The sequence below is a fragment of the Coregonus lavaretus genome, assembly GCF_964263955.1.
Source record: "Coregonus lavaretus genome assembly, chromosome: 17".
NCBI lineage: Eukaryota > Metazoa > Chordata > Actinopteri > Salmoniformes > Salmonidae > Coregonus > Coregonus lavaretus.
The window spans coordinates 35406236-35430823 of record NC_140004.1 but is presented as its reverse complement, the minus strand read 5'-3'; the positions used below and the strand labels follow the sequence as shown (position 1 = coordinate 35430823).

The following is a 24588-nucleotide window of genomic DNA, read 5'->3' as shown; positions in this document are numbered from 1 at the left end:
ATGCATACCTATGTTCACATTGGCGCTAAGAAATAAGCAAACAGCTTAACTCAGGAATATTATAAATAGCGCAATAACAATTTTTTTTTTTTTTTTTTTTTAAATCCGTCAACATATCTCTCATTTATCAATTCAATAGATCTCAATCAAATAGTTTCATCGTTAAGCAACAGCCGATTTAACAAACAGAATACTTTAATCGTATGTAAGTCTCCCCCTTTCTACTCTGTCTGCATGTCACAGCAGCTCAGTGCAGGCAGGGGAGTGGCATATTTGCTCTACGTAACTCTAAACTCATAAAATCTCACGCATGCGTAGTTCATTCACCAGTGCGATTTCAGAGCGAAAGGAGCTCTCCCAAGCAGCTCCCCCCAAGCCAAACAACAGAAAGCAGACAGAGCAGCTGTCCCTCCATTTCCAACACAGACAAACAGTAACACTTAACAGAGCTCACAAACCAACACAAAACATAGAACACAAATCCTACTTTGAAGTTTCTTAACTTCACTTATCCTAATCTGCAGATTTATAGTTATTTTCTTATCCATTACAAAACATCTATATACACTCTTAAAAACTCCTCCCTGTAGGATCATGATATTCTAATAGTTAGTAAACGTTCTCTTTTTATAGAGAGTCATAATATTTTTAACCTTAACGTCCTTCCAGGGGGCTCATATATAGTTAACAATTATTAACGTTCTCACCAACGGAGACTCATAAGATTTTTTAACCTTAACTTACATATTTCCTTATAAAAACAAAAAAAACCTGTTCTTAACCAAAACATATATATGTATATATCTCTAACATAAATTGAGTGGCGCAGTGGTCTAAGGCACTGCATCGCAGTGCTAACTGTGCCACTAGAGATCCTGGTTCGAATCCAGGCTCTGTAGCAGTCGGCCACGACCGGGAGACTCATGGGCGGCGCACAATTGGCCCAGCGTCGTCCAGGGTAGAGGAGGGAATGGCCGGCAGGGATGTAGCTCAGTTGATAGAGCATGGCATTTGCAACGCCAGGGTTGTGGGTTCGATTCCCACGGGGGGCCAGTATAAAAAAAAAAATTATTCACTAACTGTAAGTCGCTCTGGATAAGAGCGTCTGCTAAACGACTAAAATGTAAATGTAATAAATCTTATCCTAACATGAGTCGACACACAGTTTAAACACAACAGAGACGTCTTTATTTTATTATTTATACAGTTTAAATTATACAGTTTAAACAAGAATGCATCCGTTCATACAATACACTAAGCATGCTACCGTCGCTCCTTATTTCTCATTGTTCCTTCCTAAATTTGTGCTACCTCGAGTTGCAGATATTCAAATGAGAGGTTACTTCGAACATATACTTCGTCAACTATATTCCGAGAGGTAACGTGCAATTGAATGTATCTTCCACAAACTCACAGTTCCCAGAACTGACCCGAAAGTCAATCTAATGACTCTCCTAGGATTTATGGCCCATCTTAATGATCGCCTCGTTTGAGGGCTTCCTTAAATCAGCGACGTCCTAAAAGTATACTTTTTCCTTATTTCCTGGCCTTATTCCTTCATGCTATTCCTGGACACTCCTTTTAATTTTATTCAAGCCAAATACCGGTGTGCCCAGTGTTAATAATTCCTATAGACACTCCCCCCTGTTTGCGTTGTTTCCAACGCAAACAAATTTAGAAATTTAGAACGGATTCCCATCACACAGCAAATAACAGCAAAGCGCACACACAAGTCCTTTGACGGTACATCTGAACGCACACACATACACAAGCACACGAACCGACCAGCGCCCAAAGCTGTGAGAAATCTCACCTTATTAGCCGGCGTCTTGAGCGGGAGTCACTTCGTAGCCCATGAATGGAATGCTGAGAAAAGACGCAATACGCCCCAAATCTTCGTCGCCATTCTGTGGTGTCTGAGACAACGATGCTGATCATGCTATGATGATAAGAATTCCGCTGACGCTGTACTTTGATTATAAAGGTTTATTATCAAAGATCCCAGTATCAATTTACAGACATCTGCAGATATCTGGAGAATAACCGGACCCAAATCTCTGATATGTTATTTCTCCCCGTCCTTTGTTCAAAACATGGTATTTATCCTATGTAACATAAGATGGGTGGTTTTTGACAGACCAATCCCCGGCTTCCACATATCTCCAAATGTCCTCTATTCCAAGAAGCCTATGTAGTAATGCTTTCCAGATGTTTCAGCAAAGCAGAGTAAAGTTCATCTATTACACCATTTGCAAATGTCAGCAAAATCATAGACCTTCAGACACTACATTGCTAATTAGCTAAAATGCTAAAGTTGTCTGTGATGAGATTCAAACATGCAACCTTTGGGGTTGCTAACTTTAGGGTTAGGAGGAGTGTTAGGACTTAGGTAAATGTTTTGCCTAAATATATTTAAAGATGTGTAACGTACACAATGATGTACCAAATCTTGATTTAGTGCATTATTAAAGGGTAAGCATTAGAATAAGCCTCCTCAATATTTGTAGCCATTGGTGATAATATCGCTCTACGAGCTGGTCCGTCTTCAGTATTGTGGAATAATTCTAAAGTTAAGGTAAGATTTGAAAGGGAAAACGCTGATCCGAGTGCAGCACTGCCTTTCTTTCGATCCTATCAGTATCGACACGTGCCTCAACGAAGCACTTACCGAACGTTCTCTCTGTGTGGTGTTTTGGGATACGCATGTTACATGTTAGGCGGTTGTAGGAAAGATGCATCGTTAAAACCAGGCACAGACACAGACAGGGCTCTACCTATGCCCCTTTTCCCTTCCAGTCTCCAAAATGTTATATATATATATATATATATGTATAAATTTTTTGTCGTTGTTGTGAACTCAAGTCGTCCTTTAATGTTCATCAATGCAAAAAGTTTCGCATCTTGATTGTTAACCAAAGACCTGCATATCGAGATTAGTGACCAGAAAGAACTTGGTTCATTTCTTCCAGTTTTGCCTGGCAAAAACAGAGTAGGCCTGTGTTTATCTGCCATATAAAATACAGTTTAGTAATCTGACTCATCTTTGGCAATTTGATTGATACTTTTCATATTTCCGATAGGCCTAGTTTGGGTGGCTACTGGCTATATGTGTAAAGATAGGCAGCTGTGAGATCGCACTGCCTTTTAATATTATGTAGCCACCCAAACTAGGCCTAGTAGGTTGTATGATTTTGCTTGGTCTGGGCCAAAGAATGTGTGTGGAGCCGAATTGGAGCGAAGCACGCTCAATTTGACTGGAGCGCGGAGCGAGATTCCCAAAGGGTGGAGCGTCAGCCTTCTCCGCAGCTCCAATTTCGCTCCAGTAGTGCTCACTTCACGAGCTCAGGGCATGCCTGGCCCAGCATGCATTTGTAGTCTACTTGTGTGCTGCTATAGCCCCTTGCTATAGCTACTGTCATAGAGTTCGCTAAATATTTTCATAAAAAACTGATAAAACACACAGGTGCGAAATCAAGGTGACTTACAATGATGAGGACCAAGAGAGAGAGAGTGCAGTGATGTAGTGTCCACAACTAAATAATCATTGTGGAATCTGAAAAGACACATATCCTGAAAGCATGATGGTGTACTTACTATGTGCACATGCTAAAAGAAAGAAATGAGGTGGGTAGCTAAAATGCATCACTGTTTATGGCTGTAATGACTGACTACATTTGCGCAGCGATTGTGCGAGCATGTTCGCGTGTGCACACGTGTATGTGCGTGCGTCGCAAGTTTCAGAGGACTGGAGTTGCCCATCCAATAATCAACTAATCATGATCTTCAGTTTAAAATGCAGCTAGTTTAATCAGCTGTGTTTGCTAGGGATGGGAAAAGGGGTAACACCACTCCGGCTAGTAAAGCAGCTAATAGTGCCAAATATGTTTTATAACTAACCCAAGATAGACCACAGCCCGTCGTTTCCAATGGGAACAAATGAGTCATAGTGGGCAGAACCAAGCACAAGCTAGCGAGATCATATTGGCGCGTTCTAGCAAACATTTGCATTTTTCCATTAGGGAACGCCTACCCTGAAGTGCACGTGTGCAATACCGAAATTCGCTTTTGCACTACTTCTAAACAATGCGATTTTGTAAAACTCTGGCAACAAGTCTACAAAACTTAGTCCACTCTGTTCATAACAGATTATAGTTTTAAGAACAGAAAACTGTGTTGAGATCAAATGTTTAATCATTGAGAAAATGTGCATAATGTTGGATATAATTGGCCACCCTGTCTGTCACGCGCTGTCTGACAGCGCCCTTAGTTCCATCACTATCAGGAAACCAGCCCAGGTCTGGACACTGTGTCAACTTGGACACCAGAGACTTGGGACACTGTCTACTAGGCTCCTCCCAGCCTACAATAATATTACTGATATAATACCATTTAATTTAATGGATTTTAAAAAATAGTTCCATTTTTAAAGAGTTTCATTCAATTCATTGATAGTGGATATAATTGAACCAATGTCCTATGCAGGGTCTAAATCTATGAATTCAATGTGCAAGGTTTCTTCAAGCCCTTTCATCATTTCTTTGCATTAAAGCTCAGGCTTTGAACAATTTGAGTTAAGAAATGTTGTGTTTGTAAGACGTAATTCAGATTAATTAAAAACATGAACAAAAACCATGATTGAAATAATTATAGTGAAGTTAGACCACAGCGTAAAACACTGCACTAGCAAAACATACCGTTTCATAGCACCACCCCGTGGACAAAATGCCATATCCTGAATGTGCTGCAGAGGGCAGCTGTGCTGCTTTTTCCTTCTCCTAATTCCTGTGTCTAGCAGGTGCTTTTATGGCCTTGCTATACTACATCCAAAGATTTTTATAACTAAGCCAAGATAGACCAGCCTGTCGTTTCCAATGGGAGCAAATTAATCATAGTGGGAAGCAGTGGAGGCTGCTGAGGGGAGGACGGCTCATAAAAATGGCTGGAACGGAGTTAATGGAATGGCATCAAACACAGGGAAACCATGTGTTTGGTGTATTTAATATAATTCTGCAACAGCCATTACCACGAACCCGTCCTCCCCAATTAAGGTGCCACCAACCTCCTGTGGTGGGCAGAGACAAGCACGAGCTAGCAAGAGCCTATTGGTGTGTTCTAGCAGTGTATTTGCATATTTCCGTTAGGGAATGGCTACTCTGTGAAGTGCAAAGGGTAAAGTCTACAAAATGTGTCCTCTGTCCGTAACATATTCTAGTTTTAGAAACAGAAAACTGTATTGAGATCAAATGTTTCATTGATGAGAAAATTAGCAGAATATTGGCCAAAATCCATCTCGCTCCATCTTCTCCCACTGTAGGCAACTGGGCTTCCTCTCACCACCATCTTTGGTAGTGAGTGGAAACTGCAACTTTATACATCCAGTGAAATATCAGTCTCATTGTTCTATCTGTGCTACAGCCATCAGCCATTGAGAGAACACTCCTTTTGAAATCAGTGAAAGCTTCCCGCGTTGCGTCACGTCCAATGGCAGTGTCCAAACTCAAGGATCGCCGAGGTTAAATTCTCGATGGCTGACGCGCCTTTTCATTCAATCTTGTGAATTGTGTGGTCAATGGTGTGGCAGGTAGAACGTCACATTGACAATGCTGACGGCAACGCGTGTAGTGTAGCTTACTTGTAAGAGGTCAAGCTTCACCCATTTTAATGAGTTCTTACTACTACCACCACTAATATCTGGTCCGATTAATGAATGAATGACAAACAGTTAAATATGCTCAAGCAAATCCTTGAAGGGAATGTATATCCTTGCTAGGAATTATGCCCAAAGAATAGAAAAACAATCACACAGGTGATGTATAATAACAGTATAAAGAGCATTTATTTTTATCATAAATACACAAAAATATTACATTTACACGACTGTTTTTATACAGAATTATTGTGGCATCATGTCTGGAGGACACTCATAACTACATCAAGGAGCTGGAGGGGCTCAGACCAAGGCACTGAATGGTAGGTAACCCATGTGGATTACACGCTCTAGAGCTAACATCAGTGAATAAATTACAGATCAGCTAGATCACTGTTGCTTATTGGACTCAGCCTGCACCCAAGGCACTGGGGTTTTACTACACCTGTGGAGGCCTATCCCACACTCAGCTAATGCCATGTCCTCAATCACCAGTGGAGCAGAGCTCTGAGGGGAGCACCAAATGTGAACACACTCAATGAGAAAGCCTACTTTTAACAGTCGTAAGCATGGCATAACAAGTCATAAGAACTGAACTCAATTTGGAACAGAAGATTTATAACGAATATGCATGCAGTGGTAAACAATGGCTACTCTTTTTAAAATGTTGTGCAATGCTTGTGACAGAGCTAAAGCTAAACTTGTGCTCTGCTCCAGTTCCTGCAAGAACAGCGCTGCACTACCCCCTTTCCCATCTGGCTTCAAAGTCACACCGTAATTTCTGTTTGACATAAATACAGAAAGTAGGCCAACAGCTTTTTAACAGTAGGAGCAGGTTGGCGTTCAAGATTTCTCAGCACCAGTAGTGGCTGTGACTCAAACCAGAGCGAAATGGGTGAGGAATTTACGAAAGAAGGGGTCAGCACATATACACTCCACTCAGTATACATGTAAACATCATTACAGGTGTACTATGGGTATGGCCCAGAGTTTTCCCAGCCATGTGACCAGATCCAGGAAATAATTCAGGCCCATGTACTCACAGACAAAATCCTCCTTAAGGCTAGACTTTCAGTAGCAGAATTACAGAATATGTACATTTTTATAATTAAATGTACAAAATGTATTAAAAGTATAAAAAGTACAGGTATTGAAAGCTAGAAACAAGCTGAAACAAGGTCACATCAAGCTGAATCTTACAGTCAAACCTAGAGAGGTTCAGCACCAATTCTAAATAGCAGAGGAGAACAGGTCATAGGAAGTGTGTGTTATTTGGGCTGGTGGGACAGAACTAGACAAAGCTACTGAACTGCCTCACCATTGGCTAACCTACTATACTACACATATCTAACATTAAAAATCTGTTTATTAAAAACACAGAGTCCACTTGTGCTTTCACCCTGAACAGACAAGAAAAGCACAGGTATAACAATATGTAATACAAAAGTACAGTACAGCTTTGGGTCATAACTTTGAGAGATTGCCTTAGCAGAGAGAAAGGAAGTGATCGGAAGGTCCAGAGGGTTGAGGTTAATTCTCTTTGAATTCAAAAGTGCACTGACTTTTATATTGGAAAACAAAACTCCTGCATACCTAACCAGTAATCTAAATTCTAAGTTCCATGTCTAATTTCAGTTGCTGAATAGGCTGATATTCAAATGAGATCTACCCCCAATCCTGATTTGCTGAACACCCTGTCACTCATCCTTGTTGTGATGGAAACCATTCCCGTTAGTTATTTCACTGTTGTTTTGGCCATTGGTTTTGTTGTAGGGGTGGGCCCAGGTTTTGGCCTGAAGGACCTTGGGCAGCCTCTTGCCCTTGGTGTAGGCGTGGTACCAGAAGTTGAGGAAGAGGAGGAGGAAGACCAGGCCGTAGAGGCCGATGATGTAGATGAAGATGGGGAACTGGTAGGGACAGTCCTTCATGAAGAAGTACTGCCAGATGTGGGTGGTCACGATCACAAACTGGATCTGAGGACAGACAGAGGAAGGTCATATATTACTTGTTTTGAACATATGAGACCATCCCAAGTGGCCCAGTAGAATCATATCCTTGTCCATAAAAACGTATGGGTGGCTTTCTCTTGTATTGGTTCAAATTCAACTCCCCGCTAGTGAAGTAGTGAAGTGCAGTATGTACCAGCTGAATGGTGGTGAGGTACTTCTTCCACCAGAGGTACTTCTGGTAGGCGGGGCCCAGGGCAGACAGGCCATAATAGGAGTACATGATGACATGGACCACACAGTTCAACAGGGCATGGAATGTCCCCTGGCCACCTAGAGGACGAGACAAGCAATTAGCAGTTATGATTTGCTGTTCTATAGGGCAACGCTATCCCTAAATGGGCAGGTTTCTTTGTTCCACTTCCTATAAAAGCTTCTATGGAATAAAGACATTTTTCTGGTACAGACCATCATTACATACATCTGGTAATATGCCCATTTGTGAGTAGTTTAATACAGTGATGGGAGTAACTCAAGTTGTTGTCTACTGTACCTGCAGCGAACCGGACCCCAAACCACCAGGTAAAGGGCATGATGGAGTGATGGTAGACATGGAGGAAAGTAATCTGTCCGTTCTTCTTCCTCAGAACAAAGAAAATCTGACAGGAGGGAGTATTCAGCCATTTAACACTGAACAGAACAACAGTGAAACTGACAGAACTGGGAAGGGGATACCTAGTCAGTTGCATAACTGAATGCATTCAACCAAAATGTGTATTTCGCATTTAACCCAACCCCTCTGAACAAGCGAGACACAGATAGTCAGAAAGTTGTACTCAAGAGAACCAACTTACTGTGTCCAACATCTCTATGAACTTTGACAAGTAGTAGAGCCAACACGTCCCGGCCATCTAAGGAGAGAGAGAGATGAGAGAGGTTATTAGTAACACAGGAATAATTACAATACTTACAGATAAGCAAAACGCGTACCTCTGTATTACTTCTGTCACAGCACTGACCTTTTAAAGTAAAACAAACAATTATTTTCCTGTTTTATATGCATTTCCACAATATGAGGTTGGAATAATATTGTGAAAATTATTATAATGCCCTTTTAGTGTAAGAGCTGTTTAAAAAGACTGCCGGAATACTCAGCCTGTTTTGGTGGGATGGCGGCGACCTAACAGGCCTCACCACACAACTCATGATATTATGCAACACAGGAAACGTGGCCTATGGAATGACCTGCTCTCAATGCTTCTTTGTTCCAACAGCTTGTTAGCATTCTAGAGTCAGTGGCGGATTCCACAGGTGAATTGTTGTTAATGAGAAGAGGGGAACGGCCAGTAGTAGTTCTCTACCTGTCTGTAGCAGGTAGTCACATTCCACAGCTCTTACCCTCACTGCCTGCGGCGAGTCTGAGTAGTCCACTAGGTCACAGTGGAACGTGTAGCCCGTCCCCCAGCCTGACATCACATACTACAGGAAGAGGCAATGAATTAAAAACATACTCCAAATCACAACACACTCGTCGTTGAAAAACATCTCATGCAAATACAAAAGGCTCTGACTATTTTGCGATTATGGTTGTGTTACCGCTGAAAATGTAATGACCAGAAGAAAGTAATTAAGTATGAAATTATGCATCATTGTGATCCTGAAGCATAGCCTTCTTCATATTAACTTGAGAAATCCCAATTGCTTTTTTTTGCCGCTTGCCTCACAAACTGTCCTGCTTGACGAGGCAGTATGAAACTCTAGAGCCTGTCAGAAGTCCATTGAGAAAGAGACCCACCTCATAGCACATGTAGAGGGACAAGGCGACCACGCTGAAGTTGTAGATGATGAGAACTTCTTTGAGGTGGAAGGCCTTGCGTTTCTCCATGAGCCTGGGCCCCAGCCGCGTCACAAAGTAGATGTACGCCACGATTACAATGGTCTGGGGGAGTGGCGATGACATGAGAAACCAGTCTTCGGTCCTGGGGTCTTGACAGCAGAGAAGGGTTGAGTGTATGATTCAATAAAATAAATCAATACATCATGCCATCTAGCCAAGCATTCAACTAAGATGCACCGACAATATGAACATGTTTAAGAGGGTAGGTTAGAGTTGATTCTCATGGCTTGTAATGATGATCAGCGCTATTTCATCAACCCCAGAAGACCAACCTCATCTAGATACACAGCCAGTATCTGTCCGCTTCCACCAAGGAACACATAGGAAGAGAATGTTGCATAATGCTTTCATGCGTTATCCTCTGGCTTCTACTGAAAAAGTATGCTTGCACATTTGCCTTTTTAATACCAAAACTCAAAATATCATCGTTGTTGAACAGCAGTTAGTGATGGATCCTCACCTGCATTTTTCATGAAGTTTTCATACCAGAGTCCGACCCTGGTCATTAGATTCCTGAACTCCATGTATCCCGGAGCTCCTGTAGCTGTCCTGGAATAAACACACAGTTCAGAGGTTAAAGGCCCAATGCAGCAGTTTTTTTTTTTTATCGCAATATGAAATAATTTCTGGGTAACAGAAAACACAGTAAGGTAAACCGTTAACTTGCTGTGTTTTCAATTAAAATAGTCAAAAATAAACAAAAATTGAGATAAATAGGTTCTCATTGTACCAGGACATATTTACAAAAGTAAAGAAAACACTGCTGATATATCACATAATTAACTCACAAGCAGAAAAGTATGTAAGCAAATTATGAGATGAAATTAAGCATTTTGACAACCACCCGGAGCCTGTCTCTTGCAAAACAGTCATCCACTCAGTAGCACTTTGCCCAAGCGTGTCCGACATCGCACAATCATGTCCGACATCGCTCTACCACCACCTCCTGATTTTACTTTTTCTTTTAAACATTTTTAGTCATTTAGCAGACACTCTTATCCAGAGCGACTTACAGGAGCAATTAGGGTTAAGTGCCTTGCTCAAGGGCACAGACAGATTTTTCACCTAGTCGGCTCCGGGATTAGAACCAACAACCTTTCGGTTACTGGCATAATGCTCTTAACCACTAAGCTACCTGCCGCCCCTGATGAGGACGAACACCCTTGTCTGTATCTAAAATAAAAGTTGTATTTTCTCGGAATGAACGATTCATCCTACCGGATGAAATGTCTTATGTTTACCAAAAGTTCAGGAAATACTAGCATTCAAGAACTCGCCTTTGAACCTAAAAAAAAAAACACATTGAGGTAAGCCTACTGTTAGCATGCTAGCTAACATTAGCTAACCTAGCTAGCCCACATATGCTAATGCAACAAGCAGTGTTAGTTGATGCTAGCTAATCCTATATACCTAAATAGTTCACTAGCTAGTAGCTACCTACTTTAGCTGGCTAAAATGTGCCCAGATTTGGAAGCTTTGTTAGCTAACGCAATATAACTAAACTGACACGAGCTAACTAGCTAGCTTGTTACCAAGCTAGCTAACTAGTAGTTTCCGAATCTGGGCACATTTTAGTCAGCTAATGTTAGTCTACCCAAATACCTTTCCTCTAAACACCTGGTCAAGCTAGCTAGCTAACTAATGTTAGCTTTCGGGTGTTAGCTAGCCATTTTATTCCTTGTGTTAGTTGATAGTTGTTCTTACCTAGCTAATTACTGTAGACTTAAGTTATTGACGTAACCTACTAGCTAGATCAATTAACATAGTTCTCTCTCACTTAACTAATGTTTATAGCTTTAAAATTAGGATCCTATAACTTAAGTATTTGGTGATGGTAGTTATGTAGCTAAGTCAGTCTCTCTTTTCCTTTTCTTCATATTTCAGAGAAAGCATGTACACCATCTTAAGAAGTATGGAGAACTGACAGCAAACACACTGAAGAGAAAACATGCCCCTAAAACTCCCTCCACCATCAAGCAGAGCACATTACTGAAGACAGTGTTTCAAAAATCCATCAACAAAGCTGTGGTGAAGTATGTGGTCCAAGGGCTCCAACCATTCGCTGTTGGAGAGTTTGTCCAGGATCTTCAGCCTAACTCAAAGATCTTATCAAGGCCCACACTGCGCTCCAGGATTGATGAAGCCTATGTCTAGACTGCTGGTCTGCAAGAAGATAGAGCTTCATTGGTGTTACAGCTCACTGAATAGACCCTGACAGTCTCAACAGATGCTCTGCAGCCCTGGCCTGTAAACGGTTGAGAGGATTGCACACCTTTGATGTGTTGGCAAACGTCCTAAATGACATCCATTCGGAGTTTGAAATCCGGGGTAAGATTGTGAGAACAACAGACAACGGCTCTAACTTCTTGAAAGCTTTCCACATTTTTGGAGAAGATGAAAACAACGAGGCAGTGGAAGCAGTGGGTGGTGAAGCAGCTCAGCCAACGAGGCAGTGGAAGCAGTGGGTGGTGAAGCAGCTCAGCCAACGAGGCAGTGGAAGCAGTGGGTGGTGAAGCAGCTCAGCCAGGACAGGAAGATGGTGAAGAGGAACAAGCGGAGTGTGAAGAAGTGGAGTTTGTTGATGTGGCAACGATCCTGAATGAAGATTATGGTTTTGAGTACCAGCTGCCGAAGCACCAGCGCTGTGCTTGCCACCTACTCAACTTAGTATCTACAGTCGATGCCCTGAAAGCAACATCCAGTGAGGCTTACAAAAAAGTGTCCCGTTCAACATTGCCAAGCACTCTGGAACAAATGCGGAAGATCCACACTTTCAGCCGAAACGGTTGAAGATGCTTGCAACCTCCTGCTGCTGCGCCCGAATGCTACAAGGTTCATGTAGAAAGACTCCTGAGGATCGTCAAAGACAAAGGAGAGGCGGCCGTCAAGAGTTCTCTGCACAGACTTCGAGGTTCCAATGTAAGTAAGGAATACGTATTATTTTGTCATAATTTAAGGTCTTGAATGTTGTCTAAATCTGTTGCAGTGTTTCCTGACCCTTTGCTTGGGGACTAATAACTGTTTCACATGTAGCCATACACTATCATTGATCCATTTAGTCAACTACTCATCCAGCCATTGATTACTGTAGTTAAATCAGGTGAAATGATTAGTGGTCCCTTTGTATAGGGTTAGGAAATAGTTTTATTATTTTTTTCATATGTTCAATCCAGCTGAACTCGCCTTCCTCACAGAGTATGCTCCCACCATGAGCCCAGATGCAAAGGCCATCAACATCCTGCAGGCAGAAACCAATGTCCAGATGGGGTGGCTACTTCCAACTATCAACCTGCTGTACTGTAAGCCTCCGGTGGATGCGCTACAACTGGGACTGAAGAAGCGCTTCAGCCACGTTTCACGACCCTGAGCTGATCGCAGCTGCAATCCTTCTCCCCAAATTCAAAACAACGTGGACAAAGGATGACGCCACCATTAACCACAAGACAATGTGGTTAATTAACAGTATTTTATTATTCATAAACAACTGTGTATAGTGGACATTGACACTTCATAGATTTGAGAACCACCCATTTAAACTACAATCCTGACTTTGTGGTTCAGTCCAATGGGTAGCCTACTTTGCCCTGTTGCTTGGTTCACATGGGATGGGGATGGATTAATGTAGGCTCATAACGGCATGATTTATATTGTCATCTTCCTTGTATTTCAGGAATGGACTACATCAAGGACCACCTCAAAGAACCCTTGCTGCAGCTAGGTGATGGCACCAATTCATCAGATGAGGACTTCTTCTCTGTGATGAAGACGTCTCAAGCAAAAGAAAGCTCCAAAACAGCTGGACGGATACCTGGCCTGTTCAGCTGATCATATGGAGTTGCTCAAGTCCTTCCCGGCAGTCTGTAAGCTGTCTCTGAGGCTAAACACACCCTTACCTGCATCAGCTGCATGTGAAAGGCTGTTCAGCATTGCAGGACTTGTTTTCAGCCCCAGGAGAGCAAGGCTGGATTCCAGAAACGTTGAAAACCAGCTTTTACTGAAGATGAAACATAAATTCTTCAACTTCAAGTAATGACATGGATGCCTTATGCGTTTTGTTAATTTATGTTTAAAATTCACAAGTTATAGGGGTCCTTATTACAAAGGCATGACCTGACACACTGATTTCAACTACAGTTCTATCAGTGGTGATATGGTATCCACAAGTTCATCTGACTCTGGGGAAGTAGATAAAGGGCCTCATTTAAACTGTCATCAAATGGACATCATGTCCTAGATAATCCATTTGCCTCTAATATACACTGCCCTTCAAAAGTTTGGGGTCACTTAGACATTTCCTTGTTTTTGAAAGAAAATCCTTTTTTTTGTCCATTATAATAACATCACATTTATCAGAAATACAGTGTATACATTGTTAATGTTGTAAATGGCTATTGTAGCTGGAAATGGCTGATTTGTAATGGAATATCTACATAGGCGTACAGAGGCCCATTATCAGCAACCATCAGTCCTGTGCTCCAATGGCACGTTGTGTTTGCTAATCTAAGTTTATGATTTTAAAAGGCTAATTGAACATTAGAAAACCCTTTTGCAATTATGTTAGCACAGCTGAAAACTGTTGTGCTGATTAAAGAAGCAATAAACTGGCCTTCATGAGACTAGTTGAGTATCTGGAGCATCAGCAATTGTGGGTTCGATTACAGGCTCAAAATGGCCAGAAACAAATAACTTTCTTCTGAAACTCGTCAGTCTATTCTTGTTCTGAGAAATTAAGGCTATTCTATGCGTGAAATTGCCAACGCTGTGTACTACTCCCTTCACAGAACAGCGCAAACTGGCTCTAACCAGAAAAGAAAGAGGAGTGGGAGGCCCCGGTGCACAACTTAGCAAGAGGACAAATACATTCAAGTGTCTAGTTTGAGAAACAGCCTCACAGGTCCTCAACTGGCAGCTTCATTAAATAATACCCGCAAAACACCAGTCTCAACGTCAACAGTGAAGAGGCGACTCCGGGATGCTGACCTTCTAGGCAGAGTTGCAAAGAAAAAGCCATATCTCAGACTGCCCATCTTTATCTTTTATTTTTATTGGCCCTACCTTCAAAGTGCCTCTTGCTTGACATCATGTGAAAATCAAAAGAAAATCAGCCAAGACCTCAGAAAAACAATTGTAGACCTCCACAAGTCTGGTTCATCCTTGGGAGCAATTTCCAAACGCCTGAAGGTACCACGTTCATCTGTACAAACAATAGTACGCAAGCATAAACACCATGGGACCACGCATCCGTCATACCGCTCAGGAAGGAGACTCGTTCTGTCTCCTAGAGATGAACGTACTTTGGTGCGAAAAGTGCAAATCAATACCAGAACAACAGCAAAGGACCTTGTGAAGATGCTGGAGGAAACAGTTACAAAAGTATCTATATCCACAGTAAAACGATTCCTATATATATCGACATAACCTGAAAGGCCGCTCAGCAAGGAAGAAGCCACTGCTCCAAAACCGCCATAAAAAAGCCAGACTACGGTTTGCAATTGCACATGGGGACAAAGATCATACTTTTTGGAGAAATGTCCTCTGGTGTGATGAAACAAAAATATAACTGTTTAGCCATAATGACCATCGTTATGTTTGGAGGAAAAAGGTGGTATCTTGCAAGCCGAAGAACACCATCCCAACCGTGAAGCACGGGGGTGGCAGCATCATGCTGTGTGGGTGCTTTGCTGCAGGAGGGACTGGTGCACATCACAAAATAGATGGCATCATGAGGAAGGTAAATTAGGTGGATATATTAGTCAGGAAGTTAAAGCTTGGTCACAAATGAGTCTTCCAAATGGACAATGACCCCAAGCATACTTCCAAAGTTGTGGCAAAATGGCTTAAGGACAACAAAGTCAAGGTATTGGAGTGGCCATCACAAAGCCCTGACCTCAATCCTATAGAAAATGTGTGGGCAGAACTGAAAAAGCGTGTGCGAGCAAGGAGGCCTACAAACCTGACTCAGTTACACCAGCTCTGTCAGGAGGAATGGGCCAAAATTCACCCAACTTATTGTGGGAAGCTTGTGGAAGTCTACCTGAAACGTTTGACCCAAGTTAAACAATTTAAAGGCAATGCTACCAAATACTAATTGAGTCTATGTAAACTTCTGACCCACTGGGAATGTGATGAAATAAATAAAAGCTGAAATAAAATCATTCCCTCTACTATTATTCATTCTTAAAATAAAGTGGTGATCCTAACTGACCTAAGACAGGGACTTTTTAGTAGGATTAAATGTCAGGAATTGTGAAAAACTGAGTTTAAATGTATTTGGCTAAGGTGTATGTAAACTTCCGACTTCAACTGTATTTCCACTCAACATTTTGTCTTCTCATTCAAGATGGCCTGCTTTCTAAATATCAATATACCATTCCCAAGACAACATGCCTGTTGCTAGGTGGGAGGGAAAGGTTACACACATTAGATTTTAGATATTTAGCAAACGCTCTTATCCAGACAGACTTTTCACCTAGTTGGCTCTGGGATTCAAACCAGCTACCTTTCGGTTACTGGCTCACCGCTCTTAACCACTAGGCTACAGACCATAAGGACCAAAACTGGATCGGTCAATTAAAATTGTATTGGTCGCGTACAAATATTTTGCAGATGTTATTGCGGGTGTGGCAAAATGCTTATGTTCTTAGCTCCAACAGTGCAGTAATACCTAACAATACACGCAAATCCCAAGAATGTAATGAAAGGAATTAAGAAATATTAGAACGAGCAATGTCTGAGTATAAATATGTATATGATGGTGTGTATAGACAGTATATTAATAAAAAAAAAGGTGTGTACAGCAGTAGTTCTATAGGATGAGCCTTGACTAGAATCCAGTATATACATATGAAGTGGGTAAATCAAGGATAGGTCCCTCCCGGTTACATGCATTTACAGAGATAACAGCTACATGCGGCGAGCATTACTATCCTGTCACCATCTCTCCATTCAATAAAACCACAGCCTGAAGAAACAGAATGCCAAGCCAGGGAACAAAGCTGCATTGTATAACAATTAGGCCAACACTCAACACAACTGGATTGACATGTACACCAAACAGTCTACTGCAAACTAAACGAGTAGATAGCTAAGCCATCATGCCATACATCTCAAGCAGGAGAGGATGGTTCATTTTATAAACCATGAGATACAATGCTCTTCAAGATTCAGCATAACATGTAGTAGGCCTAAGTAATAGATAATACAACAAGCCAACATTTAGACAACCACGTGAAGCGGTCACTTTAAATTCCTAGAGGGGGAGGGATTTTTGAATAGGAACTTCAGTATTCTTGATATTCCCTAGTACGGGAAATTCCTTCCAGGCCATTCAAATTAATCTGATTTGTGCAAATAAGAGGTGCATCACTGTGTCAATAAGAGAAGACAAACTGAACCCATCACTGGGGACACCAAGAAACCTAACAATTCTAAAGAGCCACACAATGCAAGATCACCAAATCAGCCTGAAACTACACATTCAGTCCTTTGGAAGTATTTGACTTAAAAGTATTCCAAAATACCAACAAACACTCAACTCATTTACTGAATACAGTATTGTGCGCTGCATGTACAGAAGAGACTTATCTCCAACTCAAACCTGTAAATCAACATCACAGTATACAAGGTGGTTATGAAATCTTGGATACACAGTGTTATCTGGCAAAGCCTACCGTGTGAAACTTCACTAAGATAAAGTAAGCTTTAACAATCAAATGCTGTCTGACTGGTTTAAGGGAACAATGTAGAAAAAGGGGAAAGGGCGCAGCTCATAACCCAGGGCCTTCTCACCCAAGCAAGGGGATGCGTGGAACATTCAAAACTAGATTTCCCTTGATAACTTAGATCAGAGTACAAGTAAGTCTACAGGATATGCCTGAACTGGCTTTAAGTGTTCAAGCACCGAGTTTACCTGTATAAAACTCAAATCATTGGAGTTGAGCGGAGGGCAAATAATGTTACTACCGCAAACAGAATAGATCCGAACGCTGAACACACAATATGTAAATCATTACCTAAATGGCAAAAGATCTTAACATAATCAAATACACGACATGACCATAAGTATGTGGAGCATTAATATGGAGTTGGTCCCCCTCTTTGCTGCTATAACAGACTCCGCTCTTTTGGGAGAGGGCCACTAGATGTTGGAACATTGCTGCGGGGACTTGCTTCCATTCAGCCACAAGAGCATTAGAGGTTGGGCACTGATGTTGGGCGATTAGGCCTGCCTCGCAGTCGGCGTTCCAATTCATGCCAAAGATGTTCGATAGGGTTGAGGTCAAGGCTCTGTGCTGGCCAGTCAAGTTCTTCCACACCGATCTCGACAAACCATTTCTGTATGGACCTCACTTTGTGCACGGGGGCATTGTCATGCTGAAACAGGAAAGGGCCTTCCCTAAACTGTTGCCCAAAGTTGGAAGCACAGAATCGTCTAGAATGTCATTTTTTGCTATAGCGTTACGATTTCCCTTCACTGGAACTGAACCATGAAAAACAGCCCCAGGCCATTGTTCCTCCTCCACCAAACTTTACAGTTGGCACTATGCATTGGGGCAGGTAGCGTTCTCCTGGCATCCACCAAAACCAGATTCATCCGTCGGACTGCCAGATGGTGAAGCGTGATTCATCACTCCAGAGAACGAGTTTCCACTGCTACAGAGTCCAATATCGGTGAGCTTTACACCACTCCAGCCGAAGCTTGGCATTGCGCATGGTGATCTTAGGCTTTTGCGGCTGCTCGGCCATGAAAACATGAAGCTCCCGGCGAACAGTTCTTGTGCTGACGTAGCTTCCATTGGCAGTTTGGAACTCGGTAGTGAGTGTTGCGACTGAGGACAGACAATTTTTACACACTACGCGCTTCAGCACTCGGCGATCCCATTCTGTGAGTTTGTGTGGCCTACCACATTGCGGCTGAGCCGTTGTTGCTCCTAGACGTTTCTACTTCACAATAACAGCACTTACAGTTGACCGGGGCAGCTCTAGCAGGGCAGACATTTGACAAACTGACTTGTTGGAAAGGTGGCATCCTGTGCCACGTTGAAAGTCACTGAGCTTTAAGTAAGACCATTCTACTGCCAATGTTTGTCTATGGAGATTGCATGGCGGTGTGCTCGATTTTATACACCCGTCAGCAACAGGTGTGGCTGAAATAGCCGAATGCACTAATTTGAAGGGGTGTCCACATACTTTAGTATATACAGTGCATTCGGAAAGTATTCAGACCCCTTGACTTTTTCCACATTTTATGTTACAGCCTTATTCTAAAATTGATTTTTGTATGTCCTCAATCTACAAACAATACCCCATAATGACAAAGCAAAAACTGGTTTTTAGATATTTTGGCAAATGTTTAAAATAAAATGGAAATATTATATTTACATAAGTATTCAGACCCTTTACTCAGTACTTTGTTGAAGCACCTTTGGCAGCGATTCCAGCCTTGAGTCTTCTTGGGTATGACGCTACAAGCTTGGCACACCTTCTTCTCTGCAGATCCTCTCAAGCTCTGTCAGGTTGGATGGGGAGCGTCGCTGCACAGCTATTTTCAGGTCTCCCAGAGATGTTCGATAGGGTTCAAGTCTGGGCTCTGGCTGGGCCACTCAGAGACTTGTACCGAAGCCACTCCTGCATTGTCTTGGCTGTGTGCTTAGGGTCGTTGTCCTGTTGGAAGGTGAACCTTCACCCCAGTCTGAGGTCCTGAGCGCTCTGGAGTAGGTTTTCATCAAGGATCTCTCTGTACTTCGCTCTGTTCATATTTCCCTCGATCCTGACTAGTCTCCCAGTCCCTGCCGTTGAAAAACATCCCCACAGCATGATGCTGCCACCACCATGCTTCACCGTAGGGATGGTGCCAGGTTTCCTCCAGATGTGACGCTTGGCATTCAGGCTAAAGAGTTCAATCTTGGTTTCATCAGACCAGAGAATCTTGTTTCTCATGGTCTGAGTCCTTTAGGTGCCTTTTTGGCAAACTCCAAGCGGGCTGTCATGTGCCTTTTACTGAGGAGTGGCTTCCATTTGGCCACTCTACCATAAAGGCCTGATTGGTGGAGTGCTGCAGAGATGGTTGTCCTTCTGGAAGGTTCTCCCATCTCCACAGAGGAACTCTGGAGTTCTGTCAGAGTGACCATCGGGTTCCTGATCACCTCCCTGACCAAGGCCCTTCTCCACCGATTGCTCAGTTTGGCCGGGTGGCCAGCTCTAGGAAGAGTCTTGGTGGTTCCAAACGTCTTCTATTTAAGAATGATGGAGGCCACTGTGTTCTTGGGGACCTTCAATGTTGCAGAAATGTTTGGTACCCTTCCCCAGATCTGTGCCTCAACAAAATTGTGTCTCAGAGCTCTACGGACAATTCCTTCGACCACATGGCTTGGTTTTTGCTCTGACGTGCACTGTCGACTGTGGGAACTTATATAGACGTGTGTGCCTTTCCAAATCTTGTCCAATCAATTGAATTTACCACAGGTGGACTCCAATCAAGTTGTAGAAACATCTCAAGGATGATCAAGGGAAACAGGATGTACCCGAGTTCAATTTCGAGTCTCATAGCAAAGGGTCTGAATACTTATGTAAATAAGGTTTAAAAAAAAAAATGTTTTCGCTTTGTCATTATGGGGTACTGTGTGTAGATTTGAGGGTTATTTATTTAATCAATTTTAGAATAAGGCTGTAACGTAACAAAATGTGGAAAAAGTCAAGGGGTCTGAATACTTTTCCGAATGCACTGTAGTAGGTGATTACTTGACATAAGACACCATGCCTTATTAAAGGGAAATGTGCATGACCTGACTTGTAAAGTGCCATGTGTAGATCCACATAGTGCATTGACACCACACAATAGGATAGCACTAAAGTCTGAGTCATTCAAAACCTTGGTTGACATGGTGACACCATTAGACGCACACATACACACGCTTTGACATGTTCGTTTCAGTTTATGCAACTCTGACACACCTTTCCTGTCTGACAGCTCCCACACTGATGAAGCCATCAAACGTACCCAATTAAACTACAGTAGTTCAAATACACAAATGACTACGTCATGGCTGAGAAACACCTTGACTTCTACTGAGCGAAGAAGTTGAAGACCACTCAGAACAGATTTACCATGAGTGCGAGATCTGAATACAGGACTGGGTTGGTGAAAGGGGGAACACTTACTTTCACCTCTCCAGACATGTAAAATCAGTGATTACCTCAAGGGAGAATGCATTTCTTAAGTATTACAATTGGGCCCAGAAGAGCCCATAAATTAGGCTACACAGAAAGGAATTCGGTCAGTCATCCCGGTAGTAACTCATCAGTCAAGACTCAGCGCACATCACCCCCCCCCCCCCCCCCCCCAGTTCACGAGGCGCGCAACAGGTTCGACAAGGTAAAGGTCACCTCCACAATTATTGCCACCCTTGATAAAGATGAGCAACAAATACTGTATAAAATACAAATATTGCGCTATAGTGTATGCTCACAAAAATTGAAAATTGTATTCTTTTATACTAATACAATTGCTCAGAGAACTATTTTTTTAAACAAGTAATATATATATTTCCTTAAAAAGATAGGTGTCAATTATTGGCACCCCGAAAGATTCTTATTAATACAATCAAACAAAATAAAATCTGCATTAACATTCTACTTTAAGTTCTTCTCAGCTTAAAGGAAAATCCCACTCAAAAACTACACTACACAATCATAGGCATTAATATGAAGTTGGTCCCCCCCTTTGCTGCTATAACAGCCTCCACTCTTCTGGGAATGCTTTCCACTAGATGTTGGAACATTGCTGTGGGGACTTGCTTCCATTCAGCCAGAAGAGCATTATTGAGCTCGGACACTGATGTTGGGCGATTAGGCCTGGCTCGCAGTCGGCGTTCCAATTCATCCCAAAGGTGTTCGATGGGGTTGGGGTTGAGGTCAGGGCTCTGTGCCGGCCAGTCAAGTTCTTCCACATCGATCTCGACAAACCATTTCTCTATGGACCTCGCTTTGTGCACGGGGGCATTGTCATGCTGAAACAGGAAAGGGCCTTCCCCAAACTGTTGCCACAAAGTTGGAAGCACAGAATCGTCTAGAATGTCATTGTATGCTGTAGGGTTAAGATTTCCCTTCACTGGAACTAAGGGACCTAGCCCAAACCATGAAAAACAACCCCAGACCATTATTCCTCCTCCACCAAACTTTACAGTTGGCACTATGCATTGGGGCAAGTAGCGTTCTCCTGGCATCCGCCAAAACCAGAATTGTCCGTCGGACTGCCAGATGGTGAAGCGTGATTCATCACTCCAGAGAACGAGTTTCCACTGCTCCAGAGTCCAATGGCGGCGAGCTTTACACCACTCCAGCCGACGCTTGGCATTGCACATGGTGATCTTAGGCTTGTGTGCGGCTGCTCTGCCATGGAAACCCATTTCATGTAGCTCCCGATGAACAGTTCTTGTGCTGACGTTGCTTCCACTACTCTGTAGTGAGTATTGCAACCGAGGACAGACGATTTTACACGCTACGCACTTAAGCACTCGGTGGTCCCGTTCTGTGAGCTTGTGTGGCCTAACACTTTACGGCTGAGCCGTTGTTGCTCCTAGACGTTTGAGGCAGCTCTAGCAGGGCAGAACTGACTTGTTGGAAAGGTGGCATCCTATGACGTGCCACGTTGAAAGTCACTGAGCTCTTCAGTACGGGCCATTCTACTGCCAATGTTTGTCTATGGCGATTGCATGGCTGTGTGCTAGATTTGATACACCTGTTAGCATGGGTGTGGTTGAAATAGCCAAATCCACTAATTTGAAGGTCTGTCCACATACTTTTGGCGATGTAGTGTAGCACGGCTAACAGCTGTATCCAGGCACTCCGCATTGCGTCGTGCTTAAGAACAGCCCTTAGCCATGGTATATTGGCCATATACCACACCCCCTCGTGCCTTATTTCTTAAATATACCACTTACCAATTAATACGTTTAAAACCACTGGAACAGCGGTAAACTTGCCTGGTAGAGGACAAGTGTATCTTGTCCCCACGCACATTGAGGAAGATGGTTCCGAAGGAAAATACAATTCCAAGGGACACAGTTGGAGAATCACAGAACTTGGTCACATCTTGGGGTAACCAAATATGTTAATCTACAATTAGATGCCACCTGCCAATAGGCTCTTTGGAAAGGTTGCCAGAAAAAAAGCCTTTGTTGAGAGGAACCAACAAAGGTAAACGCATGTAGTTTGTTAAACAGCATTGGCACTTGAATTGGAACCAGGTGCTATGGACATATGAGACTAAAATATAGGTATTTGGGGGTAATATCATCCATAAACTGAAGGATATCAAGAATCTGGGAAGATTCTGTATGGAGGAACGGTATTATATATGACCCATCCGAATGTGTTCTCCAATATCATAACATATTATAGAAAAAGGCTGTGCCATTTCCCTTACAAGGGGAGGGTGCACAAAATATTTAAAAATAAACAGGGCTACCAAGAATTGACACCCATCTTTTTGGGAGAAAATGATTACTTTAAAATAGTTCTCTGAACATTTGTATTAGTAAGTCTATAAAATAATTGTCATTGTTTGGAGCATACAATATAGCTCGGCATTTCTATTATAAGCCTACAGTCTTTTTGCTAATCTTTATCAAGGGTGCCAATAATTTGAGGTGACTCCTCTGGAGGATACATTTCAGTGGTAGTCATAACAAAGTAGCTAAAGGGCGGATATATAGTCTCCATTTGTTTCTGCACTAGACATTTAAAAAAATGCGCGTCAAGCAACTAGTCACTAGACAGTAAGGTAAAACTAACAACAGGCGCAACACCTGAATTATAAAATTGACCGGTCGGTTCAGGGAGAAAATAGCAATATAAAAGGCCCACCACTGATCATTTTGAATAACCTTAACGTTTATCAAGCTCCTAATTTCCCTAAAGTACCACAGCAATGTGTTGTGATGTGAGAATTACGAGAAATACTCTCGACATTCCATATCAAAGAAGTTAGGGAAGCGAGATTATAAAAGTATTTAACTTACTTGTAAAATAAGTGTTCTCCCTTATCGCCGGCCCCTGAAGACCAGGTTTGATTCAACAGCCGATTCAAAGGCACGAGACCTGATGAAAACAGGAATCTTTCAGCAGCACAGAATAGGCATCGTAACAGTTGAAAACAGAACACGGACTTCAAACAAATCCCTTCAACCTCAGTTTACACTTGAGAGAAAATGCCGGACAACGTGTGACAACCACATCAAAAAAAAAGGGAGGCGTTTAGCCTACGTTTATATATTTTTTATTTGTATTTATTTAACTAGGCAAGTCAGTTAAGAACAAATTCTTATTTACAATGACTACCAAAAGACAAAAAGGCCTCCTGCGGGGACGGGGGCTGGGATTTAAAAAATATAAATATAGGACTAAACACACATCACCATAAAGAGAGACCTAAGACAACAACATAGCATGGTAGCAACACACGACAACACAGTAAGGTAACAACCCAACATGAAAACAACATGGTACGTTAGCAACACATGGTAGCAGTACAAGACATGGTACACACATTATTGGGCACAGACAACAGCACATAGGGCAAGAAGGTAGAGACAACAATACATCACGCGAATCAGCCACAACTGTCAGTAAGTGTCTCCATGATTGAGTCTTTGAATGAAGAGATGGAGATAAAACTGTCCAGTTTGAGTGTTTTTTGCAGCTTGTTAATGACACTTTTATCCTGCTGAGACTGCGTAGACAAGGCAGAAGTTATTATTCAGTGTATGAATAATCTAGCAACACATAATGTGGTATAGGCTACCGTAACATAATTCACAAACCTCCAATATTGTGAGAGAAGTATCCTAATACTCGGTCTTACGTTACTCCTCCGCCTCGCCTGTGGCGCAGCTGTAAGCAATTGACGAAAGGTGTGTCAAACTCAATTTGCAGAGTCCCGAAGTCCCTTCCCTACTGTGCAACTGCCGTGCAATGAGGGAGCTCTGTTAACCTGAACCGCGGGGCACCGGTCTATGGCCCTTGACGTGAACGGGCAAAAGCAGTGAGGGAGGAACGCTCTTTTGCGCCGCTCGGTCATATTGTCAAGATGGCAGCAT

The 24588-nt window shown here is 42.5% G+C and overlaps 1 protein-coding gene across 3 annotated transcripts; it reads right to left on the bottom strand.

Moving 5' to 3' along the window:
* Positions 1-5812: 5812 nt before the first annotated feature.
* On the bottom strand, positions 5813-24460 carry elovl7a (ELOVL fatty acid elongase 7a). Of its 3 annotated transcripts, XM_084180250.1 has the most exons (9): positions 24313-24406; positions 23512-23590; positions 9951-10039; positions 9389-9579; positions 8992-9072; positions 8448-8504; positions 8147-8252; positions 7790-7926; positions 5813-7620 (listed from the first exon to the last, which is right to left on the bottom strand). In XM_084180250.1, the coding sequence occupies exons 3-9, from the start codon at positions 10012-10014 to the stop codon at positions 7345-7347; spliced, it is 912 nt and encodes a 303-aa protein (XP_084036376.1). In that variant the 5' UTR covers positions 10015-10039; positions 23512-23590; positions 24313-24406; the 3' UTR covers positions 5813-7344. The 3 variants fall into 3 exon arrangements, with proteins under 3 accessions (XP_084036376.1, XP_084036378.1, XP_084036377.1); XM_084180252.1 differs by lacking the exon at positions 23512-23590 and having other exon boundaries at positions 24313-24460; XM_084180251.1 differs by lacking the exon at positions 24313-24406 and having other exon boundaries at positions 23512-23716.
* Between the last annotated feature and the right edge of the window lie 128 nt (positions 24461-24588).

Excerpts from the sequence above, each read along its gene's own strand:
- elovl7a (XM_084180252.1), bottom strand. The coding sequence starts at position 10,014 with ATGGAGTTCAGGAATCTAATGACCAGGGTCGGACTCTGGTATGAAAAC. Across the intron at positions 9,073-9,388 it reads CCCTCTACATGTGCTATGAG|TATGTGATGTCAGGCTGGGG; the intron begins GTGGGTCTCTTT and ends CTCTTCCTGTAG. Across the intron at positions 8,505-8,991 it reads ACTCGCCGCAGGCAGTGAGG|ATGGCCGGGACGTGTTGGCT; the intron begins GTAAGAGCTGTG and ends CTCTCTCCTTAG.